This window comes from Lycorma delicatula, chromosome 8, assembly GCF_047948215.1.
Source record: "Lycorma delicatula isolate Av1 chromosome 8, ASM4794821v1, whole genome shotgun sequence".
Lineage (NCBI taxonomy): Eukaryota > Metazoa > Arthropoda > Insecta > Hemiptera > Fulgoridae > Lycorma > Lycorma delicatula.
The window spans coordinates 99,910,390-99,935,628 of NC_134462.1; the positions used below are offsets into that span (position 1 = coordinate 99,910,390).

The window sequence follows — 25,239 nt, forward strand, 5'->3', positions numbered from 1 at the left end:
AATTATCACTCGTTAACAATCGAAAAATAAATTGAAAGAAAAAAAAGAAGTTAACATACCTTCGTTGAATGTGACGCGATGCTCTGGAGAGGGAGTAACGACCGCCTCTTGTTCTTCAACTGGTGATGACGCAGTTGACTCCGGCCCTGCATCAGAAGAAATAAGAGAAGATGAAGATGATAGTCTATATTGCCTCAAAAGTAGGGGATGATTGGCGGAACCGATAACACATATTAATCTCCTTCGTTTTTTCCACTGCATCTCACATATATTTTATTTCTAACTTTTAAAAAGAATGCTTTACAAAATATTTTGATTCAGAGAAATCAGTCTCGATACAGTTTAGATTACAAAATGTCCGATTTATATAAAAATCACAACCAAAACACAGTGTCACAAACTTAAACAGAAATACAAAAAACCCACATTCAATAAACTATATATTTAGATGTCAATAATTACATTTACACAACACACAAAAACACGTAACAAAAATGTTCATTCACAGGTCATATTTTATTTAAGAAGGCTTAATACTGCAACTATTTTACACGACACACATGTAGTTTCACATGTCTTCCACCAATACACCGCCTGAATAAGGAAACAAACAGTACGAAAAAATTATTCAAACTAATACTTTAATAATTTTAAAAATAAATACAAATTTAAAAGATAAAAATACAAATATAAAAGCTAATGTGAAAAAATATTATTACAATACAAAAGAAATAGAATTATTTGGAAATTTTAATTTTTTAATATGCGACATATAATCGAGGCGTTGTTTTATAACATAAAAGGGTTCATTATTTTGATCGCTTTAGATTAAATATCAGACTTGTGTTTTGTTGTTGAGATATTTAATTTATAAAACCTAAAGTATAAAAAGGCAAATGGACTCACAGTTGCTTTTTCTAAGAGTAATCAAAGTAAGGGTGAATTATGCCCTACAATTTAATCGGATCGGCGCGGTAATATGCAATAATATACACGGCTAAATTACTAAAGGAAAAAGGCTAAATCACTCCACTCCTCATTTTTTTTTTAATAACCCCGGCATTTTCCATCCGTCTATATCACATGTCAAAGCTCAAAAAATCGTTACGATATTGGTGACTAGCAAAATAAAAATTATACATAAGTACAAAAGCGTACACTTATTAAACAAGAAAAACATCAACACCTCATGAGGTAACTGTCACTCTGAAGGAAAGAGATTAGTTTATGAAATGACTGCAGGAGAGAGAAAACCGTGACTTAACGCGTTAAAAAATGTAAATATTAAGCGTTCTTTAGGTATAATATATATATATATATATATATATATATATATATATATATATATATATATATTCCAGAAGCTAAATCTAAATAAATAATGCGCAGATTAGATGTAGAATAATAATTTTTCTGTCTCGTGAAAATTAATTAATCTTCGTTTGCTTGATTTTTATTACGTATTTTTTTTACATCATATTACATCGTAAGTATCAGTTAATATTTACGTACAAAAAAACCTGTAACTTATTTAACTAGGTTTTTTGCATAAAAAACCAAAAACTCATTAATCAGCAAAGTAAAAAAATGTAGTATTAATAAGAACAATAATAAAGCAGCCGCCTTACTTTGCATAAAACGTTAGAATGTCTTTGGAAACAGAATATAGCACACAAAGTGACAGATATTACAAAGACATCATTACACCATATTTAACGAGGGTGTACGGTATGAGTAGTGTAGTGGTAAGTAGTAATTAATTAATTATGCCAGAAAACAAAACACAAAAAACAGGAATACAAACATTCCGCATCAATTTTTTTTTAATTTTAAAATTAAAAATGAAAACATTTTAATATGATTAAAATTTGCCGGCAGCTCACAGCGAAGAAATAATAAATGTGTAATCAATTATACTATTCATTTTATCCATTCACTTCGTCAGTTACGCACTACAAAAAAGCATGAATTGATTAATTTTAGAAAGAAAAATACATGCAACAGTAAAAGTGCGATAAAATGAATGAATAAATCAAACATGAATGAAACTTACTCTATTATATTATAAATGAGTTACGTAAAAAAAAGATATAAAAATCAAATTCTGTACAACTCAAAACAAACAAACACATACACAAATTATACAATAGTTAATAATAAATAACATTGTTTTATGAAATTAGAGCAAAAGCGGTTATATAACGTTAAAAACATAATTAATGGACGGACAGTAGGTTATTTATAAAACTGGTAGTCTAATATACACATATACTTATATAGTATATATATATATATATCTGCTATATAAGTATATACTCGTATATTAACAACTAATAATAGTCCAGACAGGGAACCTGCTGTAGCCCGCACAATAATACACACATGCCCGCGCGCGCGCACACACACACACACACACACACACACACACACACACACATATACACGCGCGAACACGACTAGGCGACGATCATACGAGTGTTACAAAACGTGTGAGGTAAAACTAACTAATACACTGGCTATACTACACAAATATCAAACAAAAAATAACAATTATGTTACACGAATTCATGCAGAAATATAAATATGAACACGAAAAAACATGTATGCGCACCAAACAAACAAAGACACTATAAAAATTAAATCTACAAAAAAAATTATATTACAAATAAATTTAATACAAATAAATCCAAATACAATATAAATAATAATAATTAGAAGAAGAAGAACTGGCAAAAGTGATAGATGAGAACCACGAAAGATAGCGCGCGGTACGAAAGCGTAACAGAAATAGCTAAACCCGGCTACTACACGACAGCTAACAGCGCATGCGTAAAATTACGTCATCGGCGCACCCCCGATCAAGGTCAACTAGAGTTTCTGTGCATCAGGTGAATGATCAATAAATTACTATATATTCGGTACGCAAACATAGTTGTTACTAGATTGCAACATTATGCAAAGAAAAAAAAATTGTGTATATATATATATATATATATATATATATATATATACATCCAAAAACCACGCCGGAACCATACTTAAAACGGATGAAAAATAAGTCTTGTTTACGCTTGACTGATCAACAAAAGCGGATTTCGCACAAGCGAGGACAGATTCATGCAAAAAAGAAATTTGCTTTCGATAAATATGAATCCAAGAATTACAAAGAATTTTTTTTTTAATTTATGAACGTGAAATATATAAAGAAAAGAATACAGGCTTTTGAGAGGGGTGATATTACAGGATGATATTGAAAGTTATGAGGATCGATCAAATTTGAAATTAAGAGATCCTAATACGACTTTTGGAGTGGTGATAAAATTGCGATAGAATTTCCCAAAAAAGAACTAAGTTTATGGTCCATGTACAAAGATATGCTTTATTTGGTAAGGAGGTCAGTGCAAAAGAGAAACAAATGAAATTTATAGAAAAAGGTAATAAATACGATGAAAGAGTAATATTTGGTGAGGTTAAAAAATCTGCATAGAACAGATAGGAATGGACGAAAATAGCATTAAACCGGTTAAATGGATCGATGACTTCAAACAATAACAACGCCTAGTTACTAGAACATTTAAACTTTCAGTGTTTTACTACATATTTAAAACAATTACAAACCGATATGTCTCATTAAGCGTAAAACAGATATTAATAATTAATTTTACAATGCAAATATACATGTATAATAATATATGAATATGAAACACGTAAATCTAAGTAGATCTATATTTGAAAAAAAAAAGTTTATTTTTGCAACGTTTGCTAAAAGGAATTATTATTTATTTTTAGAAAATAACAATATCCACCTTTACCAAACTAGACAACGGAACTGTTTTCGTATTACTCAACGCAATATTTACAGGAAAGAGCCTTATCCCCTTTCTTTACTATTTTTACGATTTACGAGAAATCCCGTTCAACTTGGTAAATATCTGCTAAAAATAATTTTCAATACCGACTTCTGAATTGTGAATTATTTTGTAGTAATTTTTGATATTTAATGTATTTTTAAATTAACATTATTTCACCGGTTTGTATTTAGATAATCTATATGAACTTTGAAATACATCATTTTTTATCTTATAACTTGTTTTTACTGTATCTACATCTTATACTGACGTGATATACGGAATCTACTATTTTACGTTCCGATCAAAATAAAGTTCTATTTATAATAAATATTTTTATCACTTACTGTAAAATCGTAAAAGGGAAAATAAGAAACACACTGGTTACTTTTAACTATTTAAAAAAAAAAAACTTTTTACTGCCATTATTTCCATTAGATTTGATTTAAACAAAATAATATATGAAAAACAAATCTCTTAAAAGTGTAATGTACACTACATGTGTAATGAACAGAAAATAATAGTAATTATTTTTAACTTACCTAATTAAAAAAATTCAGAAGTTAATTATGATTACGGATTATACTAAATAATAATAAATGCTTTGGGAAAATAATGGAATTAAATAATTAAATAATGGAATGATGCTTTGGGTCGTACGCAATGTTACGAACGGATTTCACGATTTAAAAGTGGTCGTTAATCGATCGAAGATAACCCTCGTCCAGGGAAGGGCTTCAACTTCAACTGATGACACTCGCGTTCAGAAAATCAGATCTGGTGGGTGCAAATCGACGACAGACTGTCAGAAAACATACAGAAGAGGTCAGCATATCGATCGGATCGTCCCGTGACATTTTGACTGAAAAATTGAACGTGCATCGAGTCGCAGCAAAATTTCGTTTCTCGATCGATGACCGAACAGCAGTAAGAACATCGAGTGGATGTTCGTCGACGACTTCTTGAACAAGCCGATGACCATGAAACATTCATACAAAGGATCATAACGGGAGACGAAAGCCGGGTTTACGGCTGCAACATCGAGACAAAAGTACGTCAAGACAGCACGTCAGTCTCGAGCCAATAACAAAGAGATGCTCTTTGTTTTTTCGATTTTAATGTAATCGTGCGTTTAAATTCTTTCCCCCTAGGTGAAACAGTAAACCGTACGTACTATAAAGTACTTTCACGTGACCGTTTTACGACGGTCACGTGAAAAAATGAGCCAAAGTGATCAGCTCATGGTTCCTTCGCCACGAAAATGCGCCGTCTCCCCAGCCAGCCGTCTATCTTCCCAAACATTATAGGTCACATCCCGAACCAAGTCAGCCGATATTCCAACGGATGGGACACCAGATAACACGCAGGCATCGTCATATGATAAGGTCCTAGGTACTATATGTTGCAATGATTCTCAGCAGCAATCGTCTTTGCAGGCTCTGAAATCTAGCGAGGTTTCTTTTAATCTGTAATGTTAAGCTCCAAACCGGAGCTGCATATAGAATGATGAATGTAACGGTATACATGATAACCTTCCGTTTCGACACTCGACACATCTACAAGACGTCAATAGTCACCCCGAGATATCGGACAGTGGCTTTGGATGGGATCAGATGTTCTCCGATGCGTAGGTCTATCCGGCCCACCTTCCTCCCACCGGCTAGAATGATATATTCACTCTGTTACGGTGATAAAAGTAGTCCGTGTACCGTCAACCATCTCTCTGTACCGGTAAGGTCCCCGTTGCCCGGTCCTGGAGGTCCTGATCGGTCTTACCGCTAACGAGAATAGCCAAGTGATTAGCGTAAGCAATCGCCTCCGATTGTTCCGGAAGGTGAAGACTGAGAACTCCATCGAACACACGTGCCAGAGAAGGGGGCCAAGCATAGAGCCCTGGAAGACCCACCTGACATCCGAAAGCGTAGGTCTCAACAGAGAACCATCTCTCTCGAAAATAATCGCAAATTTGCTGTAATAGATAGGAGCTGACTCTTTCTGTCGCACAGCGTCACGAATGGCGTCCCATGGGACCGAGTCAAAATCATTGCAGACATCCAATGTAAGTAGCATTTGCAGTCTCTCGTTCGCCAACCGAACTGATTCCGATGTAGTCCGGGGCCGGCGTTCATCAACAAGCCTCATGGCCAGCATGTGCTCAACGGCCCTATCCATGTTGTTCAGAAGGCATAGTAGCTGGTAGGTGTTAATCCGGCCACCAACGCTCGGCTTTGGAAGGAACGGTCTAGCCTCTTTCCATATAAATTTAAGTAGTATATAATTTTACTACATATAATTATGCTACATACAATTTTAATTTTTCTAGAAAAATATTAAATACTGCCAATGTCTACAGATAACTTCATTAATAAAAATTAAGATACTATTGTATAGCACGACTACCATTCACCCGCTTTAGGAGACGTACAGAAAATCTATTTACATGGAAGTTTAGAAATAAGGAGACTATCTGCATAGACAAAAAATTATAAAACGTATTGAAGCACTAATATTTGAACCACCCACTGCAGACCGATCTTCTGGACTAAGCCGTTATGCAACAAAAAGAGTGAGAACGTAAAATCGCGCTATTTTAACAAAAGAGTAACGAAATATACAATAAGCATAACACAAATTATACATTTTACGTATAGCTTTTCGACTAATTACTTTAACTACACTAATAAACAAGATGAAAATTACACAATAATGTGAATGTATAAAAAAGTATGCATTCTATTTATGTAAATGATACACTTATAAAATTATATAACAAAAATCAGACCGATTCAAAACCTACGTAATCATCACGAACATAATTATAAGTTAAAAGCTTAAAGCAATCGTATTACTGTTTTTTATTATTATATCCTACTATAGACTGTAAACTTCCCGGCTAATAGATGTGTATAGTCTGTACAAATTCATAAATATTTTGCGACTTATTTTAAAGTTTTATTATTTTTTTATATTAATACGCTTATAAAAATTATTACACAATTTTATAATTAATTTTGAAGAAAAATGAAACGAACCCCCGATGATTTAAGTCAATTAGGTGACTTAATCATCGGTCAATTAGGTGAACTTGTAAAACCACATAAGCGTGTTTATAAAATATAAAAAAATTTCTCTTCGAAGAATATTCTCACAAATATATGTTGTATTTCAGGGGTCCAGAAAAAAATCATTATTTTCATTCCCGAGACACTTGAGCGATATACCTCTAATACGTGAAAGATTTTTAGTGAATACAATATTTTTATCGAATATGTTATAAAAATAGATTCTTTACTAATTAATCAGATACAAGAAGACGTATAACGGCCCGCCGTTGGTGATACAAACGGAAACGATTAATTTATTTTAGTCTTTCATCTATAACAACAAAATGTATTCTACGCTACATCTATTTAGAATATTTGCGTTCGTTATTATATCTTTCAAAAAGATACAGCGTACAATAAATATATTTTTATATTATTAGAATTATGAATTAATGATAAATTCAACTGAATAAAATATCGCGAGATAAAAAGATCTTAGTATCGTACCGAGCCAACCGAACTATAATAGACGGTCCCGGTCCTGTGTACTAAAGAACAAGCGCCATGCGATTACACCTAAATTATTTACTTTCTTTCACCCGATTACGTGCATCGAAATGATTTATCATTTGTTATTTTTGTGATACGATAAAATCGGAGGATATGGAAATTTAAGATAAATACCGTGATGCTATTCAGATATTTCAAGTATTTTCACATGAAAATCGATTGAAAAACTCGGGTTAAAGATACGTACTATCACATACCAGAGAGTCATTAGACTCACGCTAATTAGCGACCATTTCTCAACATTAAATTTCTAATCTTATTTTCATCAAGACACAGATATCTGGTGTTTTGCGTTTCTTGTGGACATCTTTTACTTTCCCGTCTAGGTAGCGCTAAAGTTCTACAACGGAAAGTAATGTAATAGTTTCAGTTTGGGCATAAGCGGTTTTCCCCGGATCTTTTCGTTTTGACACCTAAAGAACCCAAAAAACTGGATGGAAATTTTCCGGATGTTAATGTTCCTGTACATGTGTGTGTTCGGTGCGGCCTCTAAAAATCACCTTATATCTCCAGAGCTACTGGACCGATTTTTTACTGGTCAGATTTGGTATTTTACTGGTCAGGTTACTTCTACACGTATATGGGACATTGATGCCATAAAATTTAACTTAAAAGGTCAAGGGGATAAGGCAATAATCAAGGTCACCCTCAGTATCTCGAAATTTCACCTAATTAAGGTCATATTTTTCTTAGACAAATCTAATAACATAATTTAAAAAAAAATTTCTTTGCAATATCGCATCCCCACCCCAAAAAAATTCTGTTGTAGCCGTCTGCTACGTTGTTACATCACAGGTGAACGGTAGAATTAAGTAAATTAATAATATTTAAAGTGAAAAAATTCACCCGTCTGGCTGGGTCTCGAACTCGATCACCGGGTTGACTCGGTACCTGGTGCGTGTTAAGCCTCGCGACCATACCAGTCTGCCGACCGAACGAGCGAAATTTGTTCTATGCAAGTCGTGAAATTACATTAGTTTAGTTTTTGCCGACCGTCGCCGCCAGTACCGCCACACCCGCGCGAATTAAATACGGTATTCGCGCGCGCTTTAGTTAGAATCATTGAATTAAGTAAACGAGAAAAATATTATATAAATAAAATTATAAATATTTTTAATTAAGTCTGTGTGTGTGTGTGTGTGTGTGTGTGTGTGTATGTATGTATATATATATATATATATATGTGTGTGTGTGTGTGTGTATGTATATATATATATATATATATATATATATATATATATATATATGTGTGTGTGTGTGTGTGTGTGTGTGTGTGTGTGTGTGAGTGAGTAAGCCGTGCATCAGAAACAACCCGCAGTTGTTAGTTTTTTTTTTTACATTCAGGCAACAATTTATTTTTAGCCTATATCTATTTTAAATACAAATTAAACTGAAATATTTTAAATATAATAAACTTAGAAGAAATGATTTTAAAAAAAAACTTGAAAATTAAAAAATAATCCGTAATCAGTTATTTGCTAAATTTCAACTTTAATTAATTTGCTGTCAATTACTAAAACTCGAAAATTTAAAAAAAAATTTAAAAAGGAATAAATATCTGTTTCTTAGCGCAGTTTTTTTTAACCTGCTGTAAAAATTGTATGAAAGTTTTATTTTTTCAATCAATATTCACCTAGGCGAGTCTTAACACAATAATGACGTTTGAACTTTCACAATGTATCCCAGAAAGTGAAACGATAATTTTTACAATTAATCAAATTTGTATGAATTCACACGAATTTGTGATTCCAAAATCATAATTTATCTTTTGTTTTAAATGAAGGAATATATATATATATACTCTTACATAGAGTAAACGTTACATTATCAACTGTATAAAAAAATAGTAAATAGCATGATCGACACGTAATCTTAGCATCAACATAAATAGTTAGCCAACTAATAATTAAAACTCTAGTAAACCTAGAAAAAGCATTAAACTAAAACTAATCAATTAATAAATCTTATCAAAATTACAACAGTAAAAAAAAACTTTTTAAATAATAATGGTTTACTTCAAATATGTAAACAACAATCTCACATTTAATAATTTTATTTAAATTCTTTGAAACGATTTGAACTTGAAAAAGAAAAAGAAAGTTATAATCTTTTTTTTTTACTTCCTTGTACGAAGTAAAGGAAGTATTGTGATCGAGAAAAATTTCGGTTTTCAGATTTCAATGGAAATATCCATTATGACCATCCCTGAATCTATTCTGACTAGCTTCGGCGTGATGTCTGTACGTATGTATTCGTAATCAAAAACGATTAGCCATAGGATGTTGAAATTTTGGACTTTGGCTGTTGTAACATCTAATTGTAGACCTTCCCTTTTGATTGCAATCGACTGAACTATAAGTGTCCAAAAAATCCCAAAATCCAAAAAAGGTTTCTTTTTCTTAACTGCAGTAATAGGATCTCACAGAGTGCTTTTCAACTATATATCATGGTGTTTATTTTCACCTGTTCCAGAGTTACAGCAAAATAAAATTTTAATTAATGAAATATTCGGATCTTACAAGGTGAAGCCATAGCGGTTCGAATCAGATTTCATCTCTTTTTTAACTTTTCTTACTTCTAATTTAAATATATTGAATTATTAATAATTACTAACCTCTGTAAAAAAGTTTTACGATGAATAATAATTCAATAAACAAAAAAATGAAAAAAATATCAGAAGTTACTAATTTGATTTAATAAGGGTACAAAAGGAAGACATGTGGTGTCCACATCAGATTTTTTTAAATTTACACAAGAAAATAATGAAAATAATTGTTATTGCGTTACGGTATGTTAAATGAGAAGGGATTATCGGAAACATAAATTAAAAATAAATGAGAATTTACTTAAAATTACCTTCCACAACGGGTAGGGCTTATATTTAAATATACTTATTACCCTGAAAATTTGTTGATGGATTATCCATTTTTAAAATATCATGACGTTAACGATCAATATATACGAAAATATGATATTTAACGATCAATAAACTAAAAATAACCTCTGCGAAAATAAAGCAGAAAAATTTATCATTATGCCGAAACATAAATGGATGGTATAAAATTAGCTGAGAATAAGTCGGGTGTTCGTTAAAAAAAAATTTTTTGAGATATGTCATCAGGAACTTATTGAGAAGTAGGGACGCGAATTTGGAGCTTTCAAGCGATCTCAGCTCAAACTTTATTTTTCGGTCTATGTTCTCACGAAGAAAACAAAACAAAAGTTGCATGATGATAAAAACAAAAAGTATTTCTTACATCTTTTTTTTTAGTTTAACGTTAGTAAAATTAGTATTTGTATTTTACGTCTTATACAGCATAATGGGGTATAGATTTACAACATTTAAAAAAAATATATAATTTAAAGCGATTTAATGTAATGAAAAAATTATCAACCATCTACATAATAAAAATAACACATGATACAGCAAATCTAATAAATATATATATTATATAATTTTATATATTATTTTAATATAATATTTAAATAAAACATGCAGACACGTGTACATGTTTTTTGTAACACTTTATTGGCAGTTATGAAATAATGTAAATTAATGTATCAGGATATTTTATCTTTATATAATTATAAAAATGGAACACCACTCTTTTAACAACTAGTTTCACAACTGTTTAATTAATTCAGAAACTATACAATGGCCTGAATTTGCTTACACAATTCACAATTAAAACAGACTTTGATATCTATTATCACCAAATACAGAATTTTCAACTTAAAAAAAGGCTCATCACTCACTCAGTCGGGTATACTAAATATATGTCTTTGTTAAAATGCAATATTGGTATGAGGTGGGTAAAATAATGCAGAAAATGGTTGTACGACTCCAGCTGGAGTGGAGAAAACTGTTTATTGCCTGCACACTTGACGGCTGCGAGTCTGTGTCGCGCATTGGTTTTTGAATACGGTTACGTAATCGTGTGATATATTGTTTGTTAAAATCCTGTTAACCGCGGAAGAACTTGTATTCATGATGAAGACTTATTTAGAGACTAAATCTCATCTGGCTGTGTGTCGGTGAAAGTTCAGGGAGAAATTTGAACAATAAGTGAAAAGTGTTATTCATAAGTTAGTTAAAAAATTTCGCGAAATAGATTCGGTGTAAGACCAGAAACGTGCCCGACATATATCGTATAGGGCATTAAAGCGGCAGTTACAAGATCTCCTCGTAAATGTTTGCGGAGATTAAACCGGCAAAAGAATATTTCACTAGATTCAGCCCGTTGATGAGGAGAATACTGAAATGTTATTCTTATCGAATCCGGGTTTTCCGTTGGTTAACTAATGCTGATAATACTAAAAGCGTTTGCTACTGTCAACGGTTTAAGAACTTCATTAGAGGCAACATTGGCATTTTAGATCGAGTATTTTTCACAGATGAAGCAAGGTTTCATCTTGGTGAATATGTTAATAGTTATAACTATCAGACATGGAGTACCAAACACCCGCACGTTTTCTTTGAATCTTCTCTAGACCCATAAAATGTAGACGTATGATGTGCGGTTTCAAAGCGACGAATAAAAGGACCCTTGTTTTTTGAAAAAAACTGTGGATGCTGCCGTCTACCAAGAAATTATCCAACAGTTCATACATAGCACCTTATTGCAAGATGATGGATGTGACTGACTACTAGTTGCAACAGGATAGCGCCATTTGCCATATACCTCTCCACTATGAAGATGCTACAGGATTTTACCGATGGGAGAATCACTTTTAAAGAATTGCAACCGCCAAGAACTCCTGATCTGACTCCAGACTTCTTTCTGTGAGGTTACTTAAAAGAAATTTTTCATAGGACCGATCCATACAACCTGCAGGAATTGAAGACAAATATTACTAACGCCAAGTAGGAAATAGACAGGGTACAACAAACAAGAGTAGCCAGAAACATGGTCAAACGTGTTGAAAAGCGCATAGAAGTAGATGGACATAATTTTCAACAACTTTTACAAATTATTATGTAAATGCTTGCCATATTATTTAAAGACTAAACTTGCCAAATTATTTATAGACTAAAGAGATGGGATCTCTTTAAACTTAATCTCCTTGTAGCAAATCATTTTGGCAACCCAGAATCCAGCGATTAAAATAATTAAGTCAAAAACTTTTTTAAAATTTTTATTACGTAAAAATACATTCATCGGTTCGTTTACGGCTTAATTTTTTTATTTTTATGTACAATTTTAGCCGGTCAACAGTGAAAAAATTAGCAAATGCTCCTACCTCAAAAAGATCTATTAAAGTATGAGATCATTACTTTGGGGGCAGGGGATGTTCTGTCTACCATTTTTGAAACTAGCCGTTTGTTTTGCTGTTTAAAAAGGTTACTTAAGGGTACCTTTTGTTAATGCCAACCAAAGGTATGGATGAGTATATATATATATGTAATCGTGGCATGTCGATTTTTCGTATACCCATTCCATCCGGACTGCATACATTCGCTCTGGACAATTAAAAAAAATGAATACACTATTTAAAAAATCTAAAATACTATTCAAATAAACCTTCGTTTTAATGGGAAATGTATTTCTATCGACTATTTATTTTTACTGGGTTCTTAACTGATTTTTTTTTCAATTCGTATAGCACAAACATACGTAAATTTAAGCTTCCGTTAAACTAACTATAAAATTAACTTTGATATAAAATTAAGGCTGATCTTTGAAGAAATGATGTAATGACTTGCATTCAGAGCCGTCACACGAAAAAGCTCATGAATGTTTGCCTATCGCTTTGGACTGGTTGGAGCGACAAAATGAATGCAAATCTACAAAGCTTCTTTGTTTAAATCGATTACTTGATCTTACAGCTCATAGACGAATATGAAACATTAAGGCGAGTACAGATTACTTATTTTTTTATGAAGAAATAACATTTTTAAAGGTATGTTTTGATTAATAACAGACACTAAGTTGTATTCTATTAGGAATAATGTAATTTTTAAGAAATAATATTTTTTATAACAAACAGCAACAACTCAGTTTTTTAAATGATTTTTTTTTAATAAAATAGTAAGATATAAATTCTAACTTTTTATTAGAAAATTTTTACTGTTTGGATTTTTGTAACATTTAGGACTTAATCTGTTTTTTTTTTTTTATTAGATTGCACGTATCCAGTATATTTTTAATTTTACTGAAATACACTTATTTTTTATATATTCGTCTTTTAATTAAGTGTGAATAACCATTTCACATAAGAAATATATCCATTACACATGATAGGTAAACCTTTTTTAATTTCCCAATAATCCAGATTCGGCTTTGCAGAAGTCAATCCAAATAATCAGCGTCCCACTGTAAATGTGTGTGTGTGTATATATATATATATATATGTGTGTGTGTGTGTGTGTGTGTGTGTGTGTGTGTGTGTGTGTGATCACCTCAACTATTAAGAATAAAAGTAATCGATTTAAAATTGTAATTAATAAATAAATAAATAACAAAGTAACAAATGAAATTACGTTTGTTGTCAATGAAAATCGATTTGTAGCACAGATCTTGAACTATGTATTGCAAGCAATAATAAACTTAACACACTGTATTTGAATATATTCAGATTATTGTTATTATTATTATTAAAATATCGTTATTATTGTTGCTGTTGTTACACACTGACTACATTATTTGGCTGTGATCCAAACGAGAAGCTAAATGTTCAATAACTCACACTTCAGTATTTGTACTCGCATGCATACGAATTTATATATCTAAATATATAAACGAATGATCTAGGATAAAACATCACTTTAAAAAAATGTCATATTACTTCTGGAAACACTATGTGTTATTTCAGAGAATAATTAATTTTTACCGCCAATTGATTAACTGATTGTATATTCAGTCAACTTCATCGGGTATATACATATTATATATATATATATATATATATATATATATATATCGGAAAATTACGCCTGTAATAACAGCAGTAATTAATTATCTCCCCGTAAACAATTCAATCACAATAACTAATTAATTTGTGCTATCAAACTAATAGTTATTGTTTAATATGCAATCTCCTTCTCTAAAGGTTAAATTGGCGACATGAAAAGTTCAAATGAAATAAATATCTATGAGAGAGAAATCGAGAAAGATCATTCTAGAATATAGAGGCTGAACATTAGAAACAGTATTTCTTCTGTCCTAAGAAAATATAATAAAACGCTTATTTCTAAATAGTCGAGCGAATGCACTGTATAACTATTGCTATTCAGTTACTAATAGTATGTATATACACGCGCGCGCGTGTGTGTATACAAACAGGTGTTCACGAAGAAATTTTCAGGGCATGTTCTACTGATGAAAACAATGAAAAAAGTTCATATAACATAGGTTTGAAAACGCTTTGTCTTCGATACGGCTAGCGAAAGATTTCGCTCGGATTTCAGCTCTTCTAATAAAAAGAAACTACTGTAATTTTTGGGACCCAAATTAAGAAGTATGGCGACAGACGAAAAATAGATAGAAAATGGTATTATTTTTCTTTCTGTACCTAATAAACATTATTATTAATATAGCAAAACAAAAAAAAAAAAAAAAATACACGAAATGATAAACGGTAAAAACCTCCGTAATTGATGAACAATAACAATTGTGACCAACTAAAATCTTATTTGACAAAATTTTATGTCGATTAAAGTCCTAATAGATCAATATCTACGTGGAATTTTACACTAGGACCCTAATGATACATTTATGTGCAGTACACATTGAAGACTTCATGTCGTAAAGTAAAACAGTAATTACATATAAAATTTATTTAAACATATCCTAATTAATTAATTAATCATTCGTACAGAAAAAAGAATCCTTTCTGCATTTGAAAATATGTGCGCATTCTTATAAATCTACTAGTACTATAAATTAGTAGTAAGTTACCTTTTTTTTATAACGAATCGATAGCAGATACAGAATAAATAATTTTGTCTAATTGAATTTTTTTTAATTTCTGAATATATTAAGAAGCTAGCAATGACCTGCGGGTTTGTACGCGAACAAGTAACAATGTACCTTATAAAAAAGAAGTTCCTTGTATAAAAGAAAGAAAGAAAGATTCTTCGAAATCGGTGCAGCAGTACCCTGTTGAAAGAAGAAATTTATACGTTCCAGAAACTGATAATTTTTTTTATCAAAATTAATTATTTTCATGTATCTGATACATCTTTAACGTGTAATATTAAGCTGAAACTGTTATCAAATGGATTATAAAAAATCAATATCTATATATATATATATATATATATATATATATATATATATATATATTGACTCCTTTAGGTCAAAATGTGGAACAATTTTAACAATTTAATAGGACATTTCGGAAGTTATAAGTAATTTTATAAAAATAGACTACTATTTTCTACTGCAGCAATATTTCAATCATAAATAACATCAACAGACATAATTGATAATCGATATCTGCCTTCTTGACTTATATTTTCAATTAATACTGTATTTTACAATATTCTATATTGAATAAATCATCATACATTTTTCGTTCTGTATTCCGTATGACTTTTAAAGGTCATTTACCCAACAAGAAATACATAGTTAATAACGATAGCAATATTAAGTGAAATTAAATATATGTAAACTAAATTAATTTTACACATAATTTTTTTTTTTTTTTTGTGGTGGTATTGAGGTGGAAATGCATTTACGCACGGACTGTCGGGCTTCCACTGGTGGTCTTATCATACCTCCATCAGTAGACTACCGGCAAAACCCTTTCTACCAGGACTCGACCTGGAACCGATTTGTATTCTTCTTCAGGTCAAATCCTCCTATCCTAGTCTGAGAAGGCCGCTACCTAGTTTTCACCTGGCTCAACTATCCAAGTCGCCCTTCTTGGTCCTGAGAATGCCCCCGACGAATCATGACAAACTCTCCCATCCTAACCACCGTAGGGAAAGACACCCTCGCCACCCCCTCCGTTCATAGCTCTTATGGGCTTTACCGGAGGTCATCTTCGAAACCTCGGCTTTTGATATATTCCAGTCCACCTCAGCCAGGATGCCACCGATGCGAATGCCACGAGTGAAATTCTTATCAGCGACTACTATTTAGTGAACTCAAAACAAAACACTTTTTACAGAGTCTTAAGAAAGACTGAAAGAACTTAACTAAACAAGGAAACTTATCTACCCATTCGTAGAAGGCAAAAGTGAGTTCAACACACAATACGAAACATAACAGTATTACACAAAACAATAAAAACACAGTAACATTGAAACAAAACAAAGGATAAAAACATAATTTATAAAACAAAAACAGAATACAAGAAAAATCCAAGCAGCGCCCTATATCCCCTCAGCAAGGCTTTCCTTTGCCAATTACACTATAACACTCTCCCAGCTGCTTTTTGAAAGGAAAATGTCAATACGTTTCTTTGTTAGAATCACGGCCTCCGTCTTGTTGAGAGCTAGAGACAGCACATAGTTGTTAAGCCAGGTCCTGACCCTGTGCGTCGTTCGGTTGAGCCTCAGTCGAGCGCGCTCCACGTCGCGATCTGCAACAAGTAGCGCAACGTCGTAAGCGTACCCAACCAAGGCCGACTTTTCCGGCATCTCCAGCCTCAGGAAGCCGTCTTAGGCGGCGTTCCAAAGGTCGGGACCGAGGATCGACTCTTGCGGCGCCCCCGACTTGATCGTGGTTCTACACCACTCTGCCGCAGTCTCGTAGATGAGATTGCGGTTCCTCAGGTATGCGCCCACCATTATCGAAGTACGATAGGAGATATCGAGATATAGGAGATAGGAGATATATTCGGAGATATCGAAGTACGTAGAACGCACGAAAAGTTATCGCTCGCCGTGCAATCGAAAGCGTTTTTCACGTCCAACGTAACGAAACCAAAAGGCACAAAAAATGATTGCAGTCCTCTGCTCGCCGCACTACCTCCTCAAAAACCTCTTGGACTGCATCTAGGGTCGACCGACCCAGCCGGAACCCTGGTTCCGGCAGGACAAACGCCTACTGCCCGTTTCATCGCCGCAACCAGTCTCTCCCTTAAGAGTTTCTCCAATAATTCCTAGGTGTATTAAGCGTACCCAACGAGCGATAGGAGGACGGCGACTCCGAGAATAATAATAAATTCGAAAATCTGAATTACAATGGAATGCAAAATAAGTTGTATTTAAATTATAAATATTTATTTTATTTATAAAATTACATTTATTTTCGCTTTAACGATGATGACGTTTACGTAGAGAATAATTTTTCTAGGTCATCACAAGTGTTATCTCTAGTCCGAGAATAAAACATTTTAACTGACATTTTATAATAAAAAGGTCGAGACTAAATGAATTTTAACAATTACTTTCAGCCGGTGAAATTATTAAATAAATATATTTAGTAATTTACCCCCTCTCAAAATAAAGAAAAATGATAATTTAATTATTTTACCCAGATCAATCACAAAACAAAAGGAAAAATTTAGAATAATCAAAATAATTTTATTCGCTGTTCTAACAAGAGAATGAGTAAATACGAGAGAGGTAAATTCAAATAATTAAATTAAAATCAAGAATTTCAATTAAGACATCACTATTTATTAAGTTTACTACTTCGAACTTCGTGTTATTTATATAGTTAGGAACCTCCACGAATAGCCGTCAACGCGGATTAATTGTGGAGAAGGGTATTTTCTGAAAAGATTTATTGCAGTTTGAGATTGCCGTAAAGAGTCTCATACAATGTTTTCCGAGAACAAGATTAATTTTCTAATTACTTATAGACATCTGAATTTTCCACATATAATAGATTAATTCTAAAAGAGCAGAGAGCAGTGATTTTGTGTTTAGAAATTTTTATTTATACTTTAAATAAATTAGTCCTTCATTTTCAGTTATTTTTTCGATTTTAATCATTATTTTAATATTATGTATTATTTAAAGAGATTGAGGCTTGACGTCTATTTGTTTTTTTTTTTTTTTTTGAACGGGTCGTCGTTTTGAATAAATACCATATATATATATATATATATATATATATATATATATATATATACTCATATTGTATTACAGCGCCATAATTTGTACACGTGGCAAAAATGATTTGAAAAGGAGAGTTGAAAAATATAACATGCTCTTTGGACAGAGGACCTAATAAGGGAGTACTCGAATTAAAAATAGACGTTGGCAGGGGATGAAATACCACAATACGATGAACAAGGATCGCACGGAATCCTGACGACACAATATGTCAATCAACAAACACCTGGGTAAAAAAAAAAACCGGACGTTAACTGTTAACGCAATATGAAACAACGTAATAATAATAATAATAATAATAGTACATTCTTTTCCGTTCAATCAACTTATAAAGCTAGGGGAATTATTTAATTATCAATACAAGTAATAATATCTGACAAAACAAAATAATTAATAATGGGAATCCAAAAGAAATGGTTTGTTTTACGATAAAAACTTGTTAAACCGCAAGTTATTGAATCTAATTCAATAATCCATTAGAACATCAATCAATGGTACGGTAATTAATTTTTACAGGAATTATGATCAATACAGAGCAAAACAAGTACATTGCGTTAAAATAAGTAATAAAAATAATACATTAAACACTGTTATATCAGCAAAACCAGAAATAATTTAGAAGAAACACCGATTGACATAATTATAGCAAAGAAAGGGATTAGTTTTAAAAAAATATGAATAAAACAAATATAATGAATCGTTACAAAAAGGAGGATGATAATGAGGGATTATCCTATGATTGATAAACATTAACATGTCGGAAATTATAAAATGTTTCCTATTTATGAAGAAAAAATTACAAAAGCTGTACGAAATAAGTCATAGATCACAAGCAGTGCGACACAAACAAGTAGAGAGCTTTTAAGCAGGAAAAAATTTGCTAGAGCCGTATACAGATCTAAGAATTAGAAAGAATCCTTGAAACTATTTACGTGAAGCGTGCATAACATGAGCGTTCTTCCGTTTTGCCAAAAAGGCAAAAGGAGAAAAGGCAAAATACAGATATCTGAAATACAATGTTGCAGGAGTATTTTGAAATTAGACGGGTCGACGAAGTACGATTTGAAGAGGACTTATAAGATGAGCAGAAAAGGGCAGCAGAGATTTTTGTGGGAGAATATTGTACAAGCAAATATTAGATCGGTATGCAGAGTGTATTAATCCCAAGTTGTTTTCTTTTTTTTAGCCTCCGGGACTACAGTTAGGTACTACTTCAGAGGATGAGATGAAATGACAATTTTGTAGCTTGTGAAAATGCCATACCATACCACAGAACAGGAAGTTATGGAGAATTTCATGGAACAGTCCACCGATTCATCGCTCAAAAAAGTCACAAGGGACGTGAATATAGAATAAAATATGATGCAAAATTAAGAAAAAACTTTACATAGGGATAATTTACTCAACCTTTGAAAAACGTTTTCAGGAACACTAACTTTTAACCGATTTGAATACACCGTTGTAAAGTATTATAAGAATACGTTAAAGGGATTTACCCAATAAGGAACCTCTGTTTCCCGGTTATGCTTTTTGAATAACTAACAACAGTAAGGTCGGAATAACTCTACAGTTGCTCACTATTCGGCACGAACCACCGAGCGACTAGCCAAAACCCAGAAAACAACGATAAGAATAAGGAACTGAAATAGCGGACAGTAAAAAAGGAACGAACTGTTCAGAAACAGGACACGAACAATAACACTCAAAAATGAGTGCTTCAAAGACATTCCGCGTAATGCGACCGATCACGTTCCTAATAAAACTACTTTTCTCCACTCCATTTTAAGGCTATAAGATGAGTAAATGTAAGCAATAAAGAACGCAGTACACATTAAGGTGCAAATAGATAAATGTATCGCTCATCTCGTATCAGAACTGTAGGGATGTTATTTAACATTTTAATTAAATAGTTGGTTCGACCTTTAAGATTAAATAAATGTAAACATAGCATCTAGCGTAACGAAAAAATAACACAAAAATTATAATAGTTACTAAAGTAATACAAGAAAAGAAAAAAGGAGATAAGAAAAGGAATGGATAAACGGATAAATATTAATTTCATTCATTAATTCTTCTTTACGAAAAATACAACGTTCATTCATTCAAGAGAAAAAATTAAAAACTATTTACACAATAAAATATTACTCGTAATTAAATTCTGTATAAGACGACCTTAACCCGCGCGTGTATAAATTATTGTGGGAGAATAGAATTATTTGATAGGATAACATATGAAGGCTGTATCTCGACCGTGACTTGGCTACAGAAAAAAACAAACAAAAAAATAATAATATAAAGAAAATATTACAGTAATTTTTAATAATTACACCATTAATTTTGCGTATCACTTACCGAAAAACAAGATAGTGTAGAAAGTTCTACATTTTAAAACAAATATTATTTTTATTCGTTTTAAAGAAAACAAAATTTTGATACGGTAAAATCGTATAATTCGGAATTAAAAAAGAAATGCGATCTCAATTATGATCCGAACTAACGAGTTGGATTTCTTGAAATTAAATTAAAATTTATTTTAAGAGTTTTAAGAGTTATTTTAAGAGTTTTAATATCCAGTAAATTGTAATAAATTAATATTATTTTTATAAATACACTTTTTAAAAAAATTAGAGTTCAAATACAGAGATAGAAGAACGATTGCTAACATTTACATGAACCAAACAGCAACAGTAATAATCGAAGAACATAAGAAAGAAGCCGTAATAAGAAAGGGAGTCCGATAAGGATGTTCCCTATCCCAGTTACTATTTAATCTTTACATAAAACAAGGAGTTAAAGATGTTAAAGAACAATTTAGATCCGGAGTAACAGCACAAGATGAAAAGATAAAGTTGCTACGATTTGCTGATGATATAGTATTCTAGCCGAAAGTAAAAATGATTTAGAAGGAACAATGAACGGTATGGATGAAGTCCTACGCAAGAACTACCGCATGAACATAAACAAGAACAAAACGAAAGTAATGGAATGTAGTAGAAACAACGAAGATGGTCCACTGAATACAAAAATAGAAAGAGAAAAGATTACGGAGGTAGAAGTATTTTCCTATTTGGGAAGTAGAATTACTAAAGATGGACGAAGCAGGAGCGATATAAAATGCCGAATAGCAAAGGCGAAACGAGCCTTCAAAAAAAAGGGAAAAAAATAAATAGAGAAATATAATTTGTTTACATCAAAAATTAATTTAAACGTCAGGAAAAGATTTTTGAAGGTATCAGCATTTTGAAGCATAAATTAAATTTTAAAGCAAACAAAACCAAGGTGGTAAAACTCTATTGGGAAAAAGGATAATGAAGAGTTAAATACAAAACAGAAAAACACAATCTATTAAAATAGAAGAATTTTCCCGATTAGTTTGCAAATACATTTATATAAAAGCCTGAAAACCTTATATTAAACTAATAAAATAAATATTTTTAAACATTTGTACTGAAAAGAAAACCGTATATGACGATGAAAAGATAGCGAACGGAGAAGCCAGAAAAACAAAAAATGAATAAGAAGAGTTTTCGAAATGTGGAGCTGTTGTACAGGAAATGAGTGAATTTAATTCTAGAAGGAAATTCATAGCAGAAAAACTGTAAAGGAAGACAGATTAGAACGTACGAGATATATGATTGAGGAAATAAGATGTAAGAGGTATACAAAGACAAATAGATTGGCACAAAAAGAAAATAATGGAGAATATCAAACTAATCAAATGATTGAAAATTTAAAAAAATTCCGTTAGTAATATTTTATTTAAAAGTCGGACGAGAATAAATTAGTATAAGGATATCTAAATTAACACATTGTTAACATTCAATTCCCACTAAGCATCATTTTATCCCTTTCTTTTAGGTCTTTTAAATAAGCGTTAAGAGTTAGTAAAAATCATCAATTTCGAACGAAAACCTTTCAATAAGATTTTTTCTCGTAATATAAAACGATGACTACACAACATCCCTTAGAAATGACCGTAATTTTTCTAAAACTTTACCAAAAGGATGGCGTTTTTATAAAATGTATTGAGTTAAAAATAGAAAAAAAAGTGAATGTCGATCAAATCGTTTTCAATTCAATTGTTATCGATAAAAGCTTTTGACCCGAATGTATAAGATGTTTATTGATCCAAAAATATTTTCTTACAAAAGCTTTCGTTGGAATATCGGAATATAAAGCGTAATTTATTCAAAACATAGGAAAACGGGGGCACGTCTTTTCATGTATCGAGAGTAAAAAAAAAATAAAAATTGAAAAGAGTTTTTTTTTATAGAGAATCTAATATAACCGATAAAAGTAATGTAAAAAAAAAATGTTAATCGAAAGTGACAAGCCCAGTAACGTTATTATCTCCATGTTAAAGAGATTTATTAAGAAAATACACAACCGATGGTAAATAACTGTTTAATATACTAAAATGTAATTAATTAACGGTTAAATGTAATTAGCATTTTTAGATGTAACGCCAAGAAAAGATTAAAAATAATTTTTTTCCATACATCTGAAACGGACAAACCTTCATAAAACAGGCCAACAACAAATTTGAGAAAATCAATAAATGCTCACCGACACGAATATTATTAATTACAAACATAATTTTGTTTTATGTAATTACAAACCATTTAACGAAATCGAGAACACGTCTCACAATGACCACAATAGTCTTTATATATTCTGTTTCTTATTTAAATTAAATAAAAACCAAAAGCGTTTAATCAAAAATCTGATGTGGACACCACACGACTTCCTTGTACGCCTATTAAATTACATCTACACATTTATTTAAAATGAAAAGTACGTAAAATTTAATTCCATTAAAAACTTCTGATATTTTTTCATTTTTTTACTGTTATTACTGAATTATTATTTTTTACTTTAAAAATTGTTTTACAATGAGAGGTTAATAATTTAATTATTAATAAATGGCAAAAAATGGTAAAAAAAGGAGATGAAGTCAGATTTGAACCGATGTGTTCAAATCTTTTAAGATTTTTATCTTTTAAGATCAAAATATTTCATTAATTAAAATTTTATTTGGCTATAACTCCGAAACCAATGAAAACAAATCACTTATCGTTGAAATACTCTCGATAAGAGCTTATTACTGCAGTTAAAGTTCAAAACCCAAATTTTTTGGATTTTGCGCTTATTTGGACACTTTTGGTTCAGTTGATTGCAAAAAAAAAGAAGAGGTGCACAACTAGATGTTACAAGAGTCCTAAATTCAAAATTTCAACATCCTACGGCTAATCGTTTTTGAGTTATGCGACATACGTGCGTACAGACGTCACGGAAAAATTGATTCAGGGATGGTCAAAATGGATATTTCCGTTGAAATCTGAAAACCGAAATTTTTCGCGATCGCAATACTTCCTTTACTTCGTACAAGAAAGTAAAAAGATTACCGGTATTTTACACCGGGCCAGTAACGGTGATGTAAGAACACAATGAATCAACGTAGTAAACAGCTGTGTCGGACAACTGTATATAGCGCTTAGGCAAGCAAACCCTACGTGTTATAATAAATGGGAATAACTTTTTTGCTTAAAACAATGTAATAATATTGAAAAGATAATTTCTACAAATTAAAGAATAGTTAAAATAGATCTTATTTTACGTCAGAATAAATATTAAAGTTAAAAGTAGATTGTTTTTTTCTTATAGTGACGGTAAATGAATAAATAATAATTCCGATTTAATAATAATACAAAGCTTTTAAAACCGTGCGTTGAATTATATATTAAGTTTATATAAATATATCACAACGTAAAACGTTATTTTACGAACGTTTTAATAGATTTCTTTAATAAACGCAATGAAATGCGTACAGATTATTCCACTCGGCATCTCGATTATTACACATAGTATAAACTAGACCTGCTCCAATAATGAATAATAAAGAAACTGAATAATCTCTTACCGATTAAATTTACGAATATCTTACAAAACGTAAAAGACAATTACAATAAAAGACTACATTAGTAGAGAAACTTTTAACCGCTGAAAAGTATAAACATACGACATAAAAATATACGATATTCTTACCAGAATGAGTATTGTCAAAAAACGCGAAACAAGCTTTAAATTTTTCTCCCAAATTCCTATCTACACAATTTTTTTTTTACAATCCAGCTCTTCATTTTTACGTTCAACGACCCGGTCGTCCGTAGATCACCGAAATTAACATAACTTCAGTTCATCGCCCCGCTGTTTACATTTTTAAGTATATCTAATGATCATAGCAGTAGTAAATATTCAAAATTTCACGTAACTTGATTTTACAACTGTGTCAGTTTTCAGACTTCTACATGAAACCATATTTGTTGGTCCGTCCAAAAATAAATATCTCCAGAAATAAACGCTCATTCTGGGATATCATAAAGTACGTTTTATTAACACGGTTCGTGATATTTAAAAGAAAAGTCACCGAAGCTACATTTTACAAATAAATTTCGAGTACGAACACCTAAGCTGATAAAAAAAAAATCTGGATGTGTGTTATTCCCTCGGACAGGTCCAGCATTCTTTTAACATTTATTAGCGTTTAATCAAATTTGTTTAATTAGCGTTTAATCAAATGACGTTTATCTCAAATTTTATTGTATTGACGACTGTGTTAAATTTGTCATTTACAGTTTGGATGGAAAAATGGCTTTAAAATCATACCGTTTTTAAAAGCTACCGAAAGAACAGTTTTCCTAACTTATTTCCCTTATACTGTGATTTTGATTTATTTAAGTTAATTTATTTTTGTTATAAAATCTAA

At 31.4% G+C, this 25,239-nt stretch overlaps 1 protein-coding gene across 1 annotated transcript in view; it reads right to left on the minus strand.

Moving 5' to 3' along the window:
- LOC142329347 (uncharacterized) overlaps positions 1 to 25,239 on the minus strand; it is a 206,642-nt gene that overhangs the window by 58,646 nt on the left and 122,757 nt on the right. Inside the window, exon 2 of the mRNA XM_075373843.1 lies at positions 60 to 146. Within this exon, the coding sequence (XP_075229958.1) occupies positions 60 to 146 (87 nt within the window). The remainder of the gene's footprint in view (positions 1 to 59; positions 147 to 25,239) is intronic.